We start from the raw sequence: 18,332 nt of genomic DNA on the forward strand, positions 1-18,332 counted from the left end.
TATTTGAACCATTGGTGTTGAACGAATTTTACACGTCCTCGGGATTGAAATCGAGATTTTCAAAGTAGATAAAAAAAATAATATGATTTGAGCGTAATAATGCATTTTATCATTTTTGTGTTGTATTATATTTTTTTTACCGTAGTAACATACATTACACCATAAAATTACCGGATGTTAAAATTACAAGGTCCAAATAGATTAGGAAATAAAGGATAAAATGATAAATGTGTAAAAATAGGCGTCGTAAAGGTATATAAGACACAGCGCTTTGTGTTTCCTACTAACTAGTACCTAAAAAGTATCAAGTATAAAGTACTCAAATACTCGTATAAGCAAAATTTATTATAAAACTATAAATTAATTTTTTTGGTTTACTGGATTTATTACAATCGAACTCAACATGTTAATAAAAAAGACATTGTTAGTGTCAGTTTTTGTTCTTTTCAGTTGTTTGTTTTCAATCAATAAGGCAAGTATTATCCATTAGAGCATATTTTTCTATAGTATAGTATATTAGTAGGTATATAAATATTGTGTTTTTTTTTTTTTTTGATATGCACATTTGAATAGTATAAACTTTAATACGATTACTTCGCCGTTAAAAAATTAGCCTGCCTATGTATTTCAAGTCAGTAAACATTTTTTTATTCGAATATTTTTGTGTTCTATATTTGAACGCCAACCTATTACTTTAATTATAAATAACATGTAGAGCTATTACCATATAAGTACAGTAAAATAAATAGGTATTACCTACTAACCCATAATTATTCGTGTATAAAAGTAAGAGCCATATTAAATACTAATAACAATTTTACAGGCAACAGGCAATTGCTTTAGAAGTATGGTTAAGTACTTGTGAGAGCGATCCGTTTTAGGAAAAAAATCTATATTTCAATGTTTCCCGGTTATTTTTTAAATAAATATTGTTCATCAACAACATATGTTCTTCTGTCTAAATTCTAAAATTAATTATTTTAATAATTTTAAAACTCTACATTTACCAACATAGATAATGTACATATAAATCTTACTAAATTATTGGATTGAGTGTGTAATATGTATTCATACATTTAAGGGTTAAAATAATTAATAGATACGTAATATATGGTATACTTCAAATATTATTAAAATAGTCTTGCGGTTTGAATTTTGAACCATCTACGGGAAATAAAGTGGTACTGTAAAAAAATGTATGTAACCACTATTAAATATAAAAGGATTTATCAATTTGTAATACAAAATAATAAATCTATGTGGATTGTGGAATAATGTCGTCATGCGGATAATTTATAGGTAACAACATATCCCTGCATAACGCCGACGTTATTGTTTTTAAGTCATGTGTTTATTTTTTTATTAATGCTATAGTACGTAGACACTGTTTATAGTAGAAAAATATTTTAATGATAGAGGATTGAATCTAATAGGTATTTTTGGAGGTCAAAGTAAAAATTTCCACGTAGGTATTTCACTGAATAATTAGGAAAGACTACAAAAAAAAAAAACGGAACGGCAATATAAAAATACAAAATGTTCAGGTTTGCAAATTTTTTTATAAACACTTCAAGTTTGTAACTATTTTAGTCATTTTGTTGACATTTAAAAATATTATTCATAATACAAACTTTACGAACTTTTCAACATTACGTATATTATTGTTTACACTTTATTTTATAGGTACAATGGCATTTTTAAAAATGCTATTATAATTCAATAATTTTAACTTACCTTTTTTATTAACCTATAAGTTAACCGCTAGTAATAATATAATATTATAATTATCATAATATGATACATGGAATTTTTTTCCAAAATTAGTTTAAACTAATATTTTACTCATAGTTATAGTAATATAAATATACCTATGATAAAACTTTTTTTAAAATAAAAGCTAAAATTCAGAATTGGTCTTCGTTTATGTACGAATATATTATAATACAATGATTTGTCATAGAATTCAAATTTAATACATCTAGTGACCTACTACTCAATAATCAATGGCGAGGAATCAATGTGTAGTTTTGATTTTTTGAAGAGGATAGACTCTTCCCCAGAGCTTTTTTTATGTTCAAGTATAATGTACCATTGCAACCCTAGCTATGTTAGCTGCGCATAAAAACATAACGCCTTGAGGCCGAAGAAGTAATTGATGAACTATCAAAAAAACTCAAAAATTAGATCAGTATATAAATAGTATTAATTGATATTTAATAATAATTTATTAAGTATTAAAACAATATGTTGTTAAATAAATTGGTTTAAAATGAACAATATAAATTATTCTACTGTTCATATAGTGGTGTATTAAAACAAAAACATAGATTTGTATGGTAGGTGGTATTGAGGAAGCAAAGCCCCCACTTGACGTTTGCCTGACAAATTATATACCCCACCACCACCATCTAATTATTACTATATATAATAGAACGACTTCCCATGGTTTTAAATACCTATTAACGAGTAAGAATAATAATTAATAAGTACACAGTAACATAGGATTAAAGGATTAACAAAATTCCTAGATTTAAGTTTATTGATATTATGCACCCTGCCGCTATCCTCACGTAAAACATTTTTGAATCCATGCCTGCTCATTCACTCATTCATTTTTTTCTGTTTACTTCAGGCTACTGATGACGCAGACACAGCGGATAAGGAATTAATGTCAAAATTATTCACTGTGGTTTTTAAATGCTTTAAGGATGCCGATTGGGGTAAATAGAAAATTAATTGTATCATGTAGTTAAAATTTATAAGTAAATAGTAATTAGTAATTTTATTACATAATTTACAATATTATCGATTAGATATATTAATATGATTATTTGTAAACCGTACAATTTTGCACTTCCCAAAACAAAATAATTTTAAATCCCATCCATCACAAACATATCTTTATAAATACAGATAATGGTATCCCGACAATCGAGCGAAAGAAAAAAAGCGAATGAGAAAGAGCGAAAAAATATCCGTGTGTACTAACCATGTGAAACTACAGTGAAATATTTTAGGATTCGAAAAGTCCACGATAGCGATAACGATTCGATAAGATTACGTTTATGATAATTTGACTTATCTGAGTCATTGTCGTTGTACCTATGTTGAGTTTATAGAGGCTTCAATAATTGTCTATTCGGGCGTGTAATGATCCAACAGTTTGGAAGTTCATATACCTAAGCCCTTCAAAATCAACAGACTTTAGTGGATATGCAGTTATACATCAAATTAATAGTGGCATTCGTTCGTCCAATAAAAAAAAATATAATGATTCTGCCGAAAAATTAAAAAATATTGTTGACAATTATTAAAAAATTCTGACACTAATATTTAAAAGGTATCGCGTATAATTTTTCATTACAAGTATAAATGTATTAATTCTATATTCAATAAGTATGACAAATATGAAATCTAAATGTATTAATTTTATAATTATATGTATGTTCAAATAATTTATTTCAATTATATTATAATATTATATTATTTCGCTCAATTGTCGTAGAACCACAGATAAAACCAATCTACCTAATATTTATGACAAATTGGCTATACATTTTTTTTTAGTAATAGTCATGACAATAACAGTATTTAATACAGTTTATCTAATTCTAATAGAATAAATGTATTCCATTGTTATGAATTATGATAATCGACATTTCTTCTATAGATACTAATTATAATAATATATATTTTAGGCACGTGCGGTGAAATGATAACAACTAAATATGATATAACTCAAGCTAAATATAAGCAATGTACAGTACGTATTACAATTAAATATCATTTTATATTTTACTCGTTTTTCCAACTGTATTCCTTGCTCAACATAATAATTATATACTAATATGAGTATTTATACTTGTTATAGTGTCACATGGCGTGTGCCGGGGAAGAACTTGGATTGGTATGTAAGATGTTTAAAATAATATTATTGTTTTATGATTATCTCCCGAGTTACTTTTGAAGGGATGTAAATTCGTGGATGTCATTGAGGAGGGGGGAGGTGTATTAGCACCAACTTGTTTTTAAAATGCCTTATTTGGCCTGAATTTTGACCCAAAAATAAAGTATTAGCGTCGAAATAAAATAACGAAGTTATCAAAATAAAATAATATGAAATGTAGCTTATGTTACTCAGGGATAGGGTAAACAATGTTTAGAATTGGTGTAGTAGTTTCTAAGATGATCTCCTGCGTACAAACAAACAATTTCACCTCTTTATAACATTATATAGTATAACTGGCAAAGTGATATATTATAATTTATAACTAATAGATGCACAAAAAATCTAAAATTGTATTATACCTATATGTATAAATATTTGTCAGTCGACCACTTGTGTTAATTGGGGAGGATAAACCTAGCAGAAAGAGACTAAAACATATTGGCCACACATGAAAACACTCTTGGCTGCGTGCCAGCACAAGAACCATATCAGGAAAAATTTAGGTATACATTTTTTTCGATGGAAAGAAGATAAGTTGACCTAAAATAACTCCCCATGTTATGTATGTATATTGAAACTATAGCAAACCCGGAAATTTGTAGGTACAATCGGTAGTCAGTATTGTCGGTACAAATTTGCAAAAAAATTCAAGTTTTCAAATCCTCTTTTCAGTTTTTTTTTAAGAATTAAAATGTTATACAAATTAAAAATTAGGCTTAAATGCGTAATTTCTATTTCATATATACAGAACTACCAAAAATATATAGTTGGACGCGAAAATAATCTCACTATACTTACCTAATTTTAGGGGAACTAAAGTATATCTGTCGAACTTTTAGGAGGATAAGTCCCCTCATGGTTTTCGCTTTTGCACTATACGTTGAAAATTAATAATTACTAAACAATCAGTATTGTACAACAAACTTACAAGCCAATATAGGTACACAGAATACACGAAATGTCGAAATACCATTAAATCTACATTTTTTTTTTTTTATTAACATAGGTTTAGGTAGTCTATACTTAACACTCAATAGGTTAATACGTTATCAATAATAGGTAATGCAATTGTTCTCCAATAGATAAATTCTTCGGGGCAACCAGAACCTGCGAAGTTCCTCGAATACGTGAACCGTATCAATAATCCGGGTATTAAGAGTCAATTGCAACATATTTACGACAAATGCCAAAATGGTAAGTTTTCATACACCTATTGTCACTTATTAGTTATTAATGAATAAGTACTATATACTTATGATTAATCAATATTTTTAATACATCATTTTTTTATTCATGAAGTCAAAGGGACGGAGAAATGCGATCTCGCAGAACAATTTGCTATATGTGCTTTTAAGGAATCGCCAGCAGTAAGTAAAATCAAGTTTACCTTGAAGTATACCTATGAAGGTATATTTGATTTTAGACATAGACTTATATTATTGTTTTTTACTTAGCTAAAGGAACGCGCGACTACGTTGATGGAAATTTTAATGAAGATGAAACCAAAATCGAAATAAATCTCTTCAGCACCCATAAGTTATCACACACAGTTGTCCATCTGTTTTTCTTAGTAATATTATAGGTAGGTGCTGTCGATACTTACAAGACCAATAATAATTATAATTTATTTACCTATATGTGATTTTATTAAACACGCAATTTCAATAAACTATTTATGTACGTGTTTTTTGTATTTATATTTATTATTACGATGCTTATTGATGAGTGGACGGATAACATATTTCAAAATAAGTAAGAATGATTCATTATTATTGTATCGGTTTAGTATATAGTATATACGGTTCGTATTTTTACGAGGTAATAATAGCGTGTTTAGCTTTTTTGAAAGGGAATGCATTTTTGACTATTTCAGAACACGTTATACATACATTCATTGCTTTGTCATATATTTTATATGACAAAAATATGCTAAGGGGATATGCGTAAATGATACCCTCATCCCACCGATGAGCACGGCCCTTGTCGATATTAAGTTGATAGAAGAAATTTCGTTCATAGCCACTAGCTAGGTAGTATATACAAATATTATACACCTAGATAGGAACTAGTAAATAACTCAACCAATAAATTATATTAAAATTTGAACTTCAAATGTCAACTAAAAAAATTGTATATATAAATTAGAAATATAGCTCAGTCCTCAGTCGAGATTATTTGAAAATTGTATTTAAAAGCTGTAGGTATTGTAAATATTTAATGAAAATCTATGGTTATTCCTTTTGAAATACAACAAAAAAAAAATTTGAAAGGTTTTTTCCTGAGTATTGAGAATTTTCTTTTTATTAACCTAATCTTAACCCTTAAGTCTGAACTAGATTTAATTTGCCGGGAAGGTACCTACCAGAAACCAATGTTAGAGATTTAAATTTTTTCTGCCTGAAAATGCAAAAAAAAAACTTATAATAAAAAACACACATCATTGAAGTAAAAACCAATAATTACGTCTGTTGTTCATATGAGCTATGAATAAATATGTTTTTTTTACAACTTACAAATATAATTTATTATTTCGAATACTTAATGTAGATGTACTGTTTTGATAGGTAAGTTTTTACTCAAGAATAATAAATTATAATAACAATAACAATTTCAAACACATTATTTTATACAAACATAATAATCACATTTATTAATGTAAACATTTTTCAAGGACATCAATTTAATTACTAGCCTTTATAATTAATTATTTCTCAACGTTCAGTCTTCACACTAAATTAGTCAAATATGCTTCCTGAGCACTTCTAATAAAAATCAATATACTTCCCCACTTAAAATTAAAATTGTTATCATTTTATAAAAATAAATAAACACCCATTTACTACATATCACTTACATAAATGATAAAAAAAAAAAGGACACAATAGGTATATACAATTTATAATGCATTATAATTTTCTTAGGTTCGACAGTGTAAATCTTTTTTAAATCGGTCATCAAAAAATGTACTATTCAAAAGTGACAAAGCATTCAATTGATTTTCATCACATATTTTAGCAAAGCATTTAAATTTATTTTTTAAAACCATTAGTGCTACTTCTGGTGCTAACACCGTGTATACATATTTAACGCTCTAAATAAAACAAATTAAAAATTATGTCATTAGTGATTATTAACACTTTGACTACTATTTTCAAATTTAAGCTTTCTTATTTATATTATAAACTTTTCAACATGGAAATATCCCATAAAAAAAAAAGTATAGTCAATAGAGTAAATTTGATGCAGTAGTCAAAGGGTTAATCATATCAATATAAATTTCAAATAAATTTACTCACTGCGAATTCATGTGGAGGGATATTTAATACTTCCCTTATTTGTGAATATATCCAAACTTTCTGAACAGGATTAAATATTGTTCTCAACAAAAGTTTTGCTACATATATATGGTGCTAAAAATAAAAATAAAACATTCAAAATAATAGTTATAATGGAACCAAATTATAAATTATAGGATCATGAATAAAAAGTCTTTGAGTTCATTTTGGGAATTTATAATGAGTTTTAATAGGGAATAGAAAGACCAAAGTATTTTTATCCATAACAGTTGATTTTTAAATTACACAGGTATCACAATTATGACAAAACAGTAATAAATATAACTTATCAATATTTACTAGAGGTAGACTCCTCATATTTTTAGAATTTTAATGTTTAATCTCCCTAATTAGCTTATTAACAATCTATTCAAATTTGTAGAATTCAAACCATTATTTCATAGAATAAAAATAAATAAATTTACAAAATGGGAAAGTTATTTAAACTAAAATTAATGAAAAACTCAAATGTTTTCAAATTCAAAAATATAAATGTATAATGCATATTAAGTACATACTTTCAGTAGAAAAAAAACCACCACAGCATGGTTGTAACTTGAACATTTCTACACAAAAGTTTACAAATCATGAAAAGTGGTGCACTCACACTAATGATCATCGCAAACAATTACACAACTTGTATGCACATATTGTTCATATTGATTTCTTTAAAAATTAAGCATTTGTGATGAATCCAGACTAACTATCTTCCTAATTATTTTTTTGTTTTTAGTGCAAATCTCTTGATCAATTAATGTGTATGGTGACATTGTAAAAGATTACAGCATAAAAGACATCCTATTAATTTGCTTTTAATAAGTTTTTGGACTGATGAAGTGTGACTATACTTACAGAGAAAGCTGTTAGTGATGTACTGGTATGCTGATTGGAATGGACGAATATTTGATATAAATTATGGTTTCCAGTTAATGGGACCCCATATTGTAAGAGGAAATTGTGCCAGCTTGTGTTGTCTCCATTTTACTAAAGTATAATATTTCAAAAAATACGCTCAGCAGTTGTAATTTTATGTTGTTAGCTTAAATATTAGAGTGAATTGACCAAAATATATAAGCTATATAGGCCCTTAACCGCAACAACTACATCTTCCCATCTTTATCTGACTCTTGCAATCTCTTCTTGATTTCCTGCTCCTTATAAATGTAGATCCTGATGAACACGTTCATACAAACGCTGTCCAAAAGGAAACGCTAAAGGATCTCTTCCTATCTGGTATCTGTGAAGTTGTACTATGCAATATTCTCCCAGACATGTCCTGCCCATCCAATAATTTTGCTTTTTATTATTGCTATTATATCCGGCTGATTGTATAACCTATTTAGATCATCATTGGTTCTACGCTCGTATTCATTAGTCCCCATATCCTTTTTGGGGCCAATAATTTGACTTGATATTTTTCTCTCAAATACCGCTAACTTTTTCTCATCAATTTCACACCCGGCCACAACTCACAGGCATATAATGCAATTGGTCAAACGAGGACTTTGTACATTGTTATTTTTCAATTTATTGATAGGATTTTTGACTTGAAGATTGGTGTCAGCATTTCAAAGCATCTGTTTGCTGCTCCCACTTATCCTCTCTTTCTCACTCCTCATCTCCTTTGTACCTCTTCATCTTCGCCACTGGTAGTTTTTAGCTTCACTCCAAGTTACTTAAAAGTTACCACCTCCTCAAATCTCATTTGTTCTACTACTAATTCCTTTTGATAACATGTACTTTGTTTTGTTTTCGTTCATTGACCTATTATCAAACATAAATGTAAGAACATTATCTGTATTGTTTTGTTGGTTTTTTAAAATACTTTAATTTTTAAGTTATGAGTATGTAAATAATCAAAATTTGAATATCCTCATAATTAGGGATGAGAAGTTATAGGATTTGCATATTTTTTTCTATATCTCCTATTTATAGCTAGGTGAGCTAAAAATCTGTTCTATAACCTAATGAATTGAAATTTGGTATTTAGCATACATATTTACATATTTTTGCATATATTGGTAGTTTTCTTAAAATTTGCATATTCATGTTTTTTGTGCATAAAAATGCATATTTAGTAAAATTATTTATTATTTTATGGAATTTTATAAGTTTGTAGTCAATAACCAATAACATTTATTAGTAGGGCTCGGAAGTTGTAGGAGCTAAAAAAGGTAAAATATGCACAAAAAAATTGCAAAATATGCATTAAAAATGTTAAATATGCAAAATATTATTCAGAATTCCAAAAATTAAATACATCAGATGTTGTTCACAAATTAATCATATAGATAAAAATTATTTATAACCAAAAACAAAGTATAACTGGTGGGCATTTTGACATCTTATTGAGCTGAAAATAATTTTTTAAATTACGAAAAAAAATACATGTTTTCTAATACCTGTTAAATTATTGCATTGAACCACCAATATTTTCTTAAGATTTTCTATTTCAAATGAACGACGATTATTCGATAGAAGATTTTTATATCGAGAAAACAATCTTTCAACGATAGTTGAAGTTATCGGAGCATATTTATAAAATTGACTATGGCGATGACAATATATACCTTCGTTGGTCATTTTGAGTTTTATATTCAATATTTGTTGAAATATACAGGTTAAGAAAAAAAAAAATCAATTTTTCTAGAAAAATATGAAATATGCATAATATGTGTATAAAATCAATGAAATATGCACTTTTTAGCTAAAATTGGAAAAATATGCAAAATATGCATTTTCAATTTTCAATTTTTTAACTCGCAATTGTATATTTCAAATTTCTAACTAGGTCTGCTATAAATTGAGATCATACAGAACAATATGCAATTCCTACAACTTCCGAGCCCTATTTATTAGTATATAATAGTTAACAGAGGACTAGTATCATTTATTATTTTATGGAATTTTATAAGTTTGTAGTCAATAATCAATAACATTTAATAGTATTATGAGTCATAATTCACTTAAAAATTAAAATATTGTAAAAAATCAACAAGCGACCACTAATAATGTTCTTACATTTAGGTTTGATAATAGGTCAATTCACTCTAATATTTAAGCTAACAACACAACATTGAAACTGCTGGATGTACATTTTGGTATATTATGCGTTTAGCATTAGTAAGATGGAGACAACATATGCGGATTTGCGGGTACAACGTCCTCTTAATCGGTTTTATTTTGAATTAAAATTGACATAATTTACCCGATCTGGACGACGTTTTGCTATTCGGATTAATTCAAACTTGTTTTGTTTTATAATCCTTTGAAATGTTGGTAGTTTTAATTCACGTATTACTTTATAACTACACACAAATTATAATACCAATTATCATTAATATTATTAATACTTAATGAATTTTAAATAAATTTAATAATAGAATTCTTACACATGATCAAGAGATAATTCTGAATTTAGATTTTTTTTAGTTTGTTTTGATTCTTTTGTTTGCTCTATAATAAGAAAAATCACATAAAATATGTTATTATTAAAAAGTATTTTGATAAGTACACATTTAAAAATTATTTCACTTAGTTACGTTTATGTACTTATTATTTTATTACCTTTAGTTACTGTTTCTTTATTCTCTTTTGGTATTAGACTATAACCTTTAAATTATTAAAGAATTGTTTTATTAAATGGGTAATTTATATAATATATTTGTAATTTAACAATTTATTCTTACTTAAATAATCAGGTTTTCCAGTATCATCATCTATTTCGCAGTCAACAACTGGTCCAACCCCTTGTAAAAGAAAAAAAAAAATAATAGAATTGTGAAAAGCTAAACAAAAAAATTGATTATAAAAAATATATTCTTACCATATGGCAAAAATGGTCTTTCCTCAGGTGATAATTTAGATCTTTTTGGTGATTTGGTAACATATGCTACAAAATAAAAATATTAATCAAAATTGTTATCTGTAATTAATTAGTAACTTAATTAATAATTACTTGATAGCATCTTTAACATAATTTATAATGGCTCAGTGTTAAAGCTAAAAATGCATTTTAAGTTATCATAATTATTTTTTTACTGCCTACTTAGTATTTGCTATTATTCACTTATTATTTGTACAAGAATAACAAAAAAAATATTTGTATATTCTTTTAAAAGCAATAATCAATTTTAAATCTTATTAAAATTAGTCACTCTTCTATTAATTATAGACTGAAAAATAGACATAAATTAAGTACATTTGCGTGAATTTGCCAAACAGTTTAAGAATCAACAATATTGACAAAATTAATATTTCACACGTTTTATAAAACTTGTTGGTTATTAGTTTAAATCTAATGAAAATAATAAGTTGGCCCATTTTAATTACTTAATTAAATTTAATATTTGCTTAGTTTTAAATTCATAGCCATAAAAATAAATAATTAGTTACCTAACTCTATTATCATCAAAATATCTACCAAGTAAATTTTATTATAATACAAGAAATAACAATATTTATTTATTTTATCTTAGTACCTATGATATAATATAGTATACTACAGTACAGTTATCTATATAGTTATTACCAATAATTAATTTAATTAATTTCCTTAAAAATATTGACCTGCATATCTGACTTCATGTTCACCGATTTCTGGCTCTGCATCCCAATTGGATTTAGAAACTTTTTTTACCATAATTATCTTAATACATAGAACCTAATTGAAACAAAATACAAAAACAAAACACAATAAAATAACACATGTTTTTAATACTCATATAAACAAAAGTTTACTAAAAAGTTTGTTTCTAACTTTTTTAATGGATCAGTGTATTTTATATAATACCAACATTATACATAAGCAACCTATTCCAATAAAATATGAAAACTCCAAGTAATACAATGCTTTTTGACAAACTAGAGCATTTTAGCATTATAAATTATTCTAATATGAACCATACTAATTGTATTCAAAATCGAAGTAATATTAAAAAATTAAAGCTAAAAAATATAAGTAACTGTTAGGTTAGATAGGGGTGATATCAGAAAAAAATTGTGCACATCAGATGTAGGTATGTATATTGTATAGTAAACAGTCTCTCCCGGGTTCCTTAATTTGTTATTTAACATTTGTGTAAGTAAGGTACACTGTACAGTGTACACCACTTATAAGCTATGTTTTTACTTAAAATATTTCATGATTTGGTGTAGAGTTTTCAATTTTTTATAGGTATTACAAAATAATATCCATTAATTAGCAGGTTTCAGTAACTGGCTATTTTATCCAACAATTTTTCTATACCTAAATGGATATTGTGATGGATGCTTAGAATTGCCAAACCACTTAGGCAAAGGCCAATAAGCTAAGGCCTATTCAATCTCAATTAAAAACAATATATTATGGCATATTGTGATTAATTTAATTTAATTTTTAGCTTCTATCTCTATTCAGAATATAAGAGATTTATATTACAGTTTTATTGCAGTTATTAAGAAGGCGTCATACCCGCTGTGTTAGTGCAAAGTTGCAAAAGGTGTTAAATTTTTCAAAGCTGATGTGCCTCAATGATAATCATAAATGTTTTTCATAAAAATATTTATTGGTTTACAATTATAGGACGCGGCTCCCTTCGAGAACTCCCGCGGCGGCCCTGGGAGCTGCGACGTACAGTTTAAATACCTCTAATCTAGGGCATCGCTCAGGCTTTTATTGATATTATTATTTTTAAGTAGGTTATGATAATTTTAAAATGTACAGTTTCAAAAAAGTCACAACTTACCCTAGATCTTGACTTTAAATTTTATAATAGGTTAATTCACTCTAATATCAAAAATAACTGCCCACTATTGAAACTGGTGAATGGAAATTTGCTATTTCATACATGTCTAAGACGGAGATAACACATGTGGGTACGACGTCCTCTTAAAACAATTTGTTTTTAATGTACTTAAAGAGTTTGCATTATAGGAAATTATTCATACCCCTTTATATATTTAGAATTAACACTGTTGACACTAACCATATTTTTAATACATGTTACAAATCTAATATTAATTTAAATGTACCTTTGTACCATAAATATTTTGGCTTGAAAAGTTCTTTTTCAAAGGCACTCAAACTATGTAGAGTGTAGACTGTTTAGAATTAACATTCATAATTTTTATAATACAAATGCTCGAAAATTGTATTTAAATAATGCTGATATTTTTCAAATAAATTTATGAATAATAATAAATATAATAATATGTAATAAGTATAATACATTTTTAATTGTCACTAACTGAATTCAAATTAAAACTTCCAAGCACAAGATAAGCTTATATGGGAATAGCAAATCTGTATACTTTATATGAAACTTAACAGCTATAGTCAGTTCAAAATGAGATCAGTACAAAGTCACGCCCATGAGCAGTAGGTGGCCGATCTCATTCTGAACAGACTACATGCATGATTTTTGATTTTCAAATAGATAAATTATTATTATTAATTAATTAAAAATAAATCAATGCAGATATAAATAAAAAAATACAGGGCAATCCAAAAGAACTTTCCTTTAATACATAATACTCATTTCTTAAGATAAATTATTCATACAAGTAACAATAGTCAATAAATTATTTATTTATCTTTTTAACTATACTGAGTAGATAGGTTATTTAGGTACCTATATGCTATCTATATTTACTTTGTATGATTTTTCAATGTAATTAACAGAGTTAAAAACTATTACAATGCAATGCTAACTATAAATTACTAATTTTAGCTAACCCTTTTGTGTTATAGAAAAATTGATGAATAGTAAAAATGAATTAATTTGTGGATATATTTTTATTTATAACTTTATTTTGATTATACGTATATGGTAGATAGGTATACAATATTTATAACTAATCAATAATATAAAATTAAAAATGAATAGATAAGGTTAAAATTGTATTGAATAAAACATTTATTCAGTTCATCAATTTTGTGCTAATAAATTTATATAAATACAAAATTGAATTTTTTTTATTTTTGGAATAATTTGAACTGCATCAATACATTAGGTAATGAGAAATTAAATGGTTTAAATAATAATTTTCCAATACAATTAAAAACAACAGTACAATAGCAATATCACTATTTTTAATATTATCAATCAACAAAGTATATTTACGCACACCAGGTTCTTCAGTTTCAGTAAAAAAAATGATGTTAAGATAATAATTTATACTTGAAAAAAGGCTTATAGAATACACAGCAAATCTATAATAGTTAAGCTCAGACTACATAGGAAGGCAATAAAAGTTAGTTATATTTGTATTCAAATAGTAATTGTTAATACTTGAGATGTATGTATAGCATAGGCATGCTTAGACATTGCTCGCAGGTAGTTTCTCTTTTACTATTTACCTACTTCTACTATTTTGCCATCATCAAACTTTTCTAATACAAAATATTGAAAATGCTTGGAATTGGTTTCAGTAAAAATATTTTTTTTTTCAACAAATTATACTTTATTTTGTAAATTTCCTATTTTTGAACAACAAAATATTATGTGTTGGTCATTATTTATTATGAATAGTAAATAAAACCGTAGAACAATGAGAACCTCAAAACTTATGAAAGAATGAAAGAATATAATCATCACCATTCACCATAAAAATAAAAAAATAATAGGTATTCAATAACATATTTTATTACAAACTTATTTACTTATATTATATATTTATATCCACGAGGCAAACATACAGCATAGTGAGCACTCTAGAAAATCAGAAAAAATAGCCACTGCCAGGCCGTAAGTCCGCAAGAGGTGCACTTGCATAGCTTACGCCTCACGTGTACATGTTTTTGTCCTATAGGTGCTCGTATAAATAGTAACAAATCTTAATAAAATAATAAATATTTAAGCAAATTTGTAATGAACCCTACATGCCTATACATTGAGCAAGCGAATAATAATAATAATATTACTATCCAAATTTCTATTGAAAAAAAATACTGAATTCAAAATAGGAAAATTAGTAGTAGAACCATGATGTGTCCATGTTTATTTCTCAATTAGATTTAATAAAGTAAAATATAAAAATACAATAATGAAGTATACACAATAGTACAATACAATATCCCACAATACACTATACAGTATTATTTACTTACCAGCTTAATCTTTAAGTAACGAGATGACCTGTCATTTGTAAAGACTTGGTGGAACGTGAAAGTGGAACACACCCGTAAATTTTTCACGATATCGGCATAAAATATGTACCTTTATAACGTTGATGATGAACTTTTGTAAATTACAAGAATCAGTTAAGAACCCACTTCGTCGAGCCAAACCGAGTTAAGTTAAAAAGTCATTAATTACAAAAATATTAGAACTTTGTGTCTTAGTCGGAACTCGGAATCCACGTAAATGTGAAAAAAAAGAAAAATAGATAATACCTAAAGTGTAAAGAGTAATGATATATATTATAGAATATTTTTTTGTTTTGCACTTAAGTCGTTAGTGTTGTGTGTAATTCAGTAATAGCTGTTTAGGCTAAAAATATTATACTTATTTACTTTATCACTTGGAAGGGCGGACTAGGCTATTGAATACTGATAACAGCACCTAGAAGGCTAGAACGGCTATCATGGACTAAGGTATATCTTGGTCCGTGCGGCTATAGAACGATAATTTTGTTTATCTTTATTATGGTTGATATTATTTTTATTGTGTTTTTAGGTAGCAAGGCGGATCGCGGATGCCGGTTAGTTAACACTTTAAAAGGACAGGTGAATGACCCTGTCTGCTAATATAAGAATACAAGATCCGCGCAAATCACTTGATTGATTCGAAGTCCGTGGTATATTATAATGTAGCATACTAATGTCTTAGTCTTAATATGTCTATGATGCCGCTCGGTAGGCGTCAAAAATCAACTCATCATAACGACTCGACTCGATAGTGGATTATCCATTTCAGGAGCGTGCGCATGTGCTCAAAATTGCGTTTGCGTATACCGTCGGTGTTTGCACGGTGTTCGTACAAATGTACAATCATACAGCGCAATCGATACTAACAATCAATTGTCCTTCGTTAATGGTTAATTGTTATTAAATATACGTAGGTTGGTTCCTGGAACCAGAGAACACGAAAAAAAGACCGACTTGAGCATTCTATAACACACTATTGATTATTAATTGACTTCATATTTACGCTGCTGATGTACGTACATTATAGGTATAGAAAAAATATTATTATATTATTATAATATTAATATTCGGAGATAATAAGTAATGAATGTTAACTGTTAAAAAAACAAATTATAATTGCGTTAATATAGTAATACTCTAAATACCAATATAATATAATATTGTTTACTATTAGTCCATTAACGTTAATTCCATTTTTTCATGTCGTGTATTACTAGATGAAATTGTTACTAAAAAAAACCAAGCAAATGTCTGTTTCAGATTTGATTACAATGCTTAGGTAGGTACTTACTGAATATTCTGCGTTTTTAGAAACTTAGTTAAACCATAATATTGTTGTTTTTAATAAACATAGATTAACTATAGAGGAGTTTTTGGAAAAATGTAATCTTGTATATAATAATATTTAAAATAAAAAAAAAACAACTTTAAACAGTAGGTACTAAGTACTAACCAAAGGTCTCCCCACATTGCAGCGGAACTGTGGCGGTAGCGTTAAAATGAGTCCGTTCACAATTTACCGCCACCGCCGCAGTGTGTGTTGTCCTTAAATGTAATTTCCTATCACCCTTAAAGTTGACGTTTTTTAATTTGTCCTGCACTATAACGGAATGAGTAGGTAATTGACCGATACAAAAAAATATCGGAGAGCTCGCACTGCTGTATAGTAGATGTCAATTATTGTACTTCACTTCATTGAATAGATCACTGCAATGAGCCAATGACTAATCAGTTACAGATCAAGAGCTGAACTCTTGGGGCCTGGGGGGCTTCTACATAACACTAGTATACTGGACAAAACAATAAATCTAATTGATAAAGTAGGCATAAAACATTTTTTTAACATCTTTTACAATTTTACATATAGTCACATAGTGTAGGTACAAGGTACTATAATATTGAGTGTTTCTTAAACTTTTTGAGATCACATAACACCAAACAATAATCATTTATTATCCGGGATGCCTAAGAAAATTGTCTTCAAAAAAAAGGAAGGTAGATCAAATTTTTGAGTCATCAAATTGTTAGGTCTACTCCCCCCCCCCCCATGAATTGTTGTTCGAGACAGCCATGGATGTGACTGTAGTTGGAAAAAAGTCTCGGTAAAAAAAATATTTCTCTAGGAAAAAAAATCCCCAGTATCATTATACCGGGAATTGACTATAAGTGTAAATAATTTATTTTACAAATTATACGAGTATATAAGAAATAAAATAAATATTGTATACTATGTTAAAAATTGTCATTTTATAAACAAATTGTCTTATACCCTTTAAAAATACAATATTACCAAGATTACTATATATATAAATATATAAGTGCATGCCACGATACTGTAGCTTATAATAATAATAATAAATAATTATTGTGTATAAATCATAATGTAAATAATAAATGTGATGGTAGTATAATTTTACATAAGTGATTATATATATATATATTACCTAGTCAGCCACGATACCTAGGTTTATAATAATAATAAACAATAAAAAACAAATGTTGTGTATTATGTAAAAAATTGTTATGTTACAATATTATAAAGATAAGGTATAAAACAATTTTTTATAAAATTACAATTTTTAACATATTATACAACTTGTTTAGTTTATTTCTAATATATAATTTGTAAAATAAATTATTTATATCTAGTCAATCCTCAGTTTAATGCTACTGGGGTTTTTTCCTAGTGAGGGGATTTTTTTTCCACAATTCGGATATGACACCTTATGGAGAAATTGAAATAGAAATGCTCACGACCTTACGTTTACATCATTCGACACTCGTTGATGGTATTGAATTCGCATTTCTACTTCTCCAAAAAGTGGAAATGCTGACGAAATAAAGACATACTTATCATAGTGAAATCAATTATTCGATTCACTCAAATTCTAAAAAAACACATCATTATGTAAAACCACTC

General features: G+C 27.3%; 2 protein-coding genes across 4 annotated transcripts; one reads left to right on the forward strand and one right to left on the reverse strand.

Annotated features, from left to right (window-relative positions):
• The first annotated feature begins 264 nt into the window (after positions 1-264).
• On the forward strand, positions 265-5,614 carry LOC111035343. Its single transcript, XM_022316928.1, has 7 exons — positions 265-472; positions 2,633-2,720; positions 3,699-3,763; positions 3,872-3,907; positions 5,032-5,143; positions 5,249-5,316; positions 5,404-5,614. Exons 1-7 carry the CDS (start codon positions 404-406, stop codon positions 5,464-5,466), a joined length of 501 nt encoding a protein of 166 aa, XP_022172620.1. The 5' UTR covers positions 265-403; the 3' UTR covers positions 5,467-5,614.
• An 888-nt stretch (positions 5,615-6,502) lies between these two features.
• Positions 6,503-16,154, reverse strand: LOC111035342. 3 transcript variants are annotated; one of them, XM_022316925.1, is made up of 10 exons: positions 15,374-16,154; positions 11,854-11,947; positions 11,111-11,176; positions 10,974-11,033; positions 10,852-10,896; positions 10,677-10,740; positions 10,493-10,592; positions 7,803-7,850; positions 7,246-7,359; positions 6,503-7,040 (listed from the first exon to the last, which is right to left on the reverse strand). In XM_022316925.1, the coding sequence occupies exons 2-10, from the start codon at positions 11,924-11,926 to the stop codon at positions 6,867-6,869; spliced, it is 744 nt and encodes a 247-aa protein (XP_022172617.1). In that variant the 5' UTR covers positions 11,927-11,947; positions 15,374-16,154; the 3' UTR covers positions 6,503-6,866. The 3 variants fall into 3 exon arrangements, with proteins under 3 accessions (XP_022172617.1, XP_022172618.1, XP_022172619.1); XM_022316926.1 differs by lacking the exon at positions 7,803-7,850 and adding an exon at positions 8,137-8,166 and having other exon boundaries at positions 15,374-16,152; XM_022316927.1 differs by lacking the exon at positions 7,803-7,850 and having other exon boundaries at positions 15,374-16,149.
• Between the last annotated feature and the right edge of the window lie 2,178 nt (positions 16,155-18,332).

Source organism: Myzus persicae, unplaced genomic scaffold (genome assembly GCF_001856785.1).
Source record: "Myzus persicae strain clone G006 unplaced genomic scaffold, MPER_G0061.0, whole genome shotgun sequence".
Lineage (NCBI taxonomy): Eukaryota > Metazoa > Arthropoda > Insecta > Hemiptera > Aphididae > Myzus > Myzus persicae.

Excerpts from the sequence above, each read along its gene's own strand:
- LOC111035342 (XM_022316925.1), bottom strand. The coding sequence starts at position 11,926 with ATGGTAAAAAAAGTTTCTAAATCCAATTGGGATGCAGAGCCAGAAATC. Across the intron at positions 10,741-10,851 it reads TAAAGAAACAGTAACTAAAG|AGCAAACAAAAGAATCAAAA; the intron begins GTAATAAAATAA and ends TTCTTATTATAG. Across the intron at positions 7,041-7,245 it reads TCCCTCCACATGAATTCGCA|AGCGTTAAATATGTATACAC; the intron begins GTGAGTAAATTT and ends TGTTTTATTTAG.
- LOC111035343 (XM_022316928.1), top strand. The coding sequence starts at position 404 with ATGTTAATAAAAAAGACATTGTTAGTGTCAGTTTTTGTTCTTTTCAGT. Across the intron at positions 473-2,632 it reads GTTTGTTTTCAATCAATAAG|GCTACTGATGACGCAGACAC; the intron begins GCAAGTATTATC and ends TGTTTACTTCAG. Across the intron at positions 5,144-5,248 it reads TTACGACAAATGCCAAAATG|TCAAAGGGACGGAGAAATGC; the intron begins GTAAGTTTTCAT and ends TTATTCATGAAG.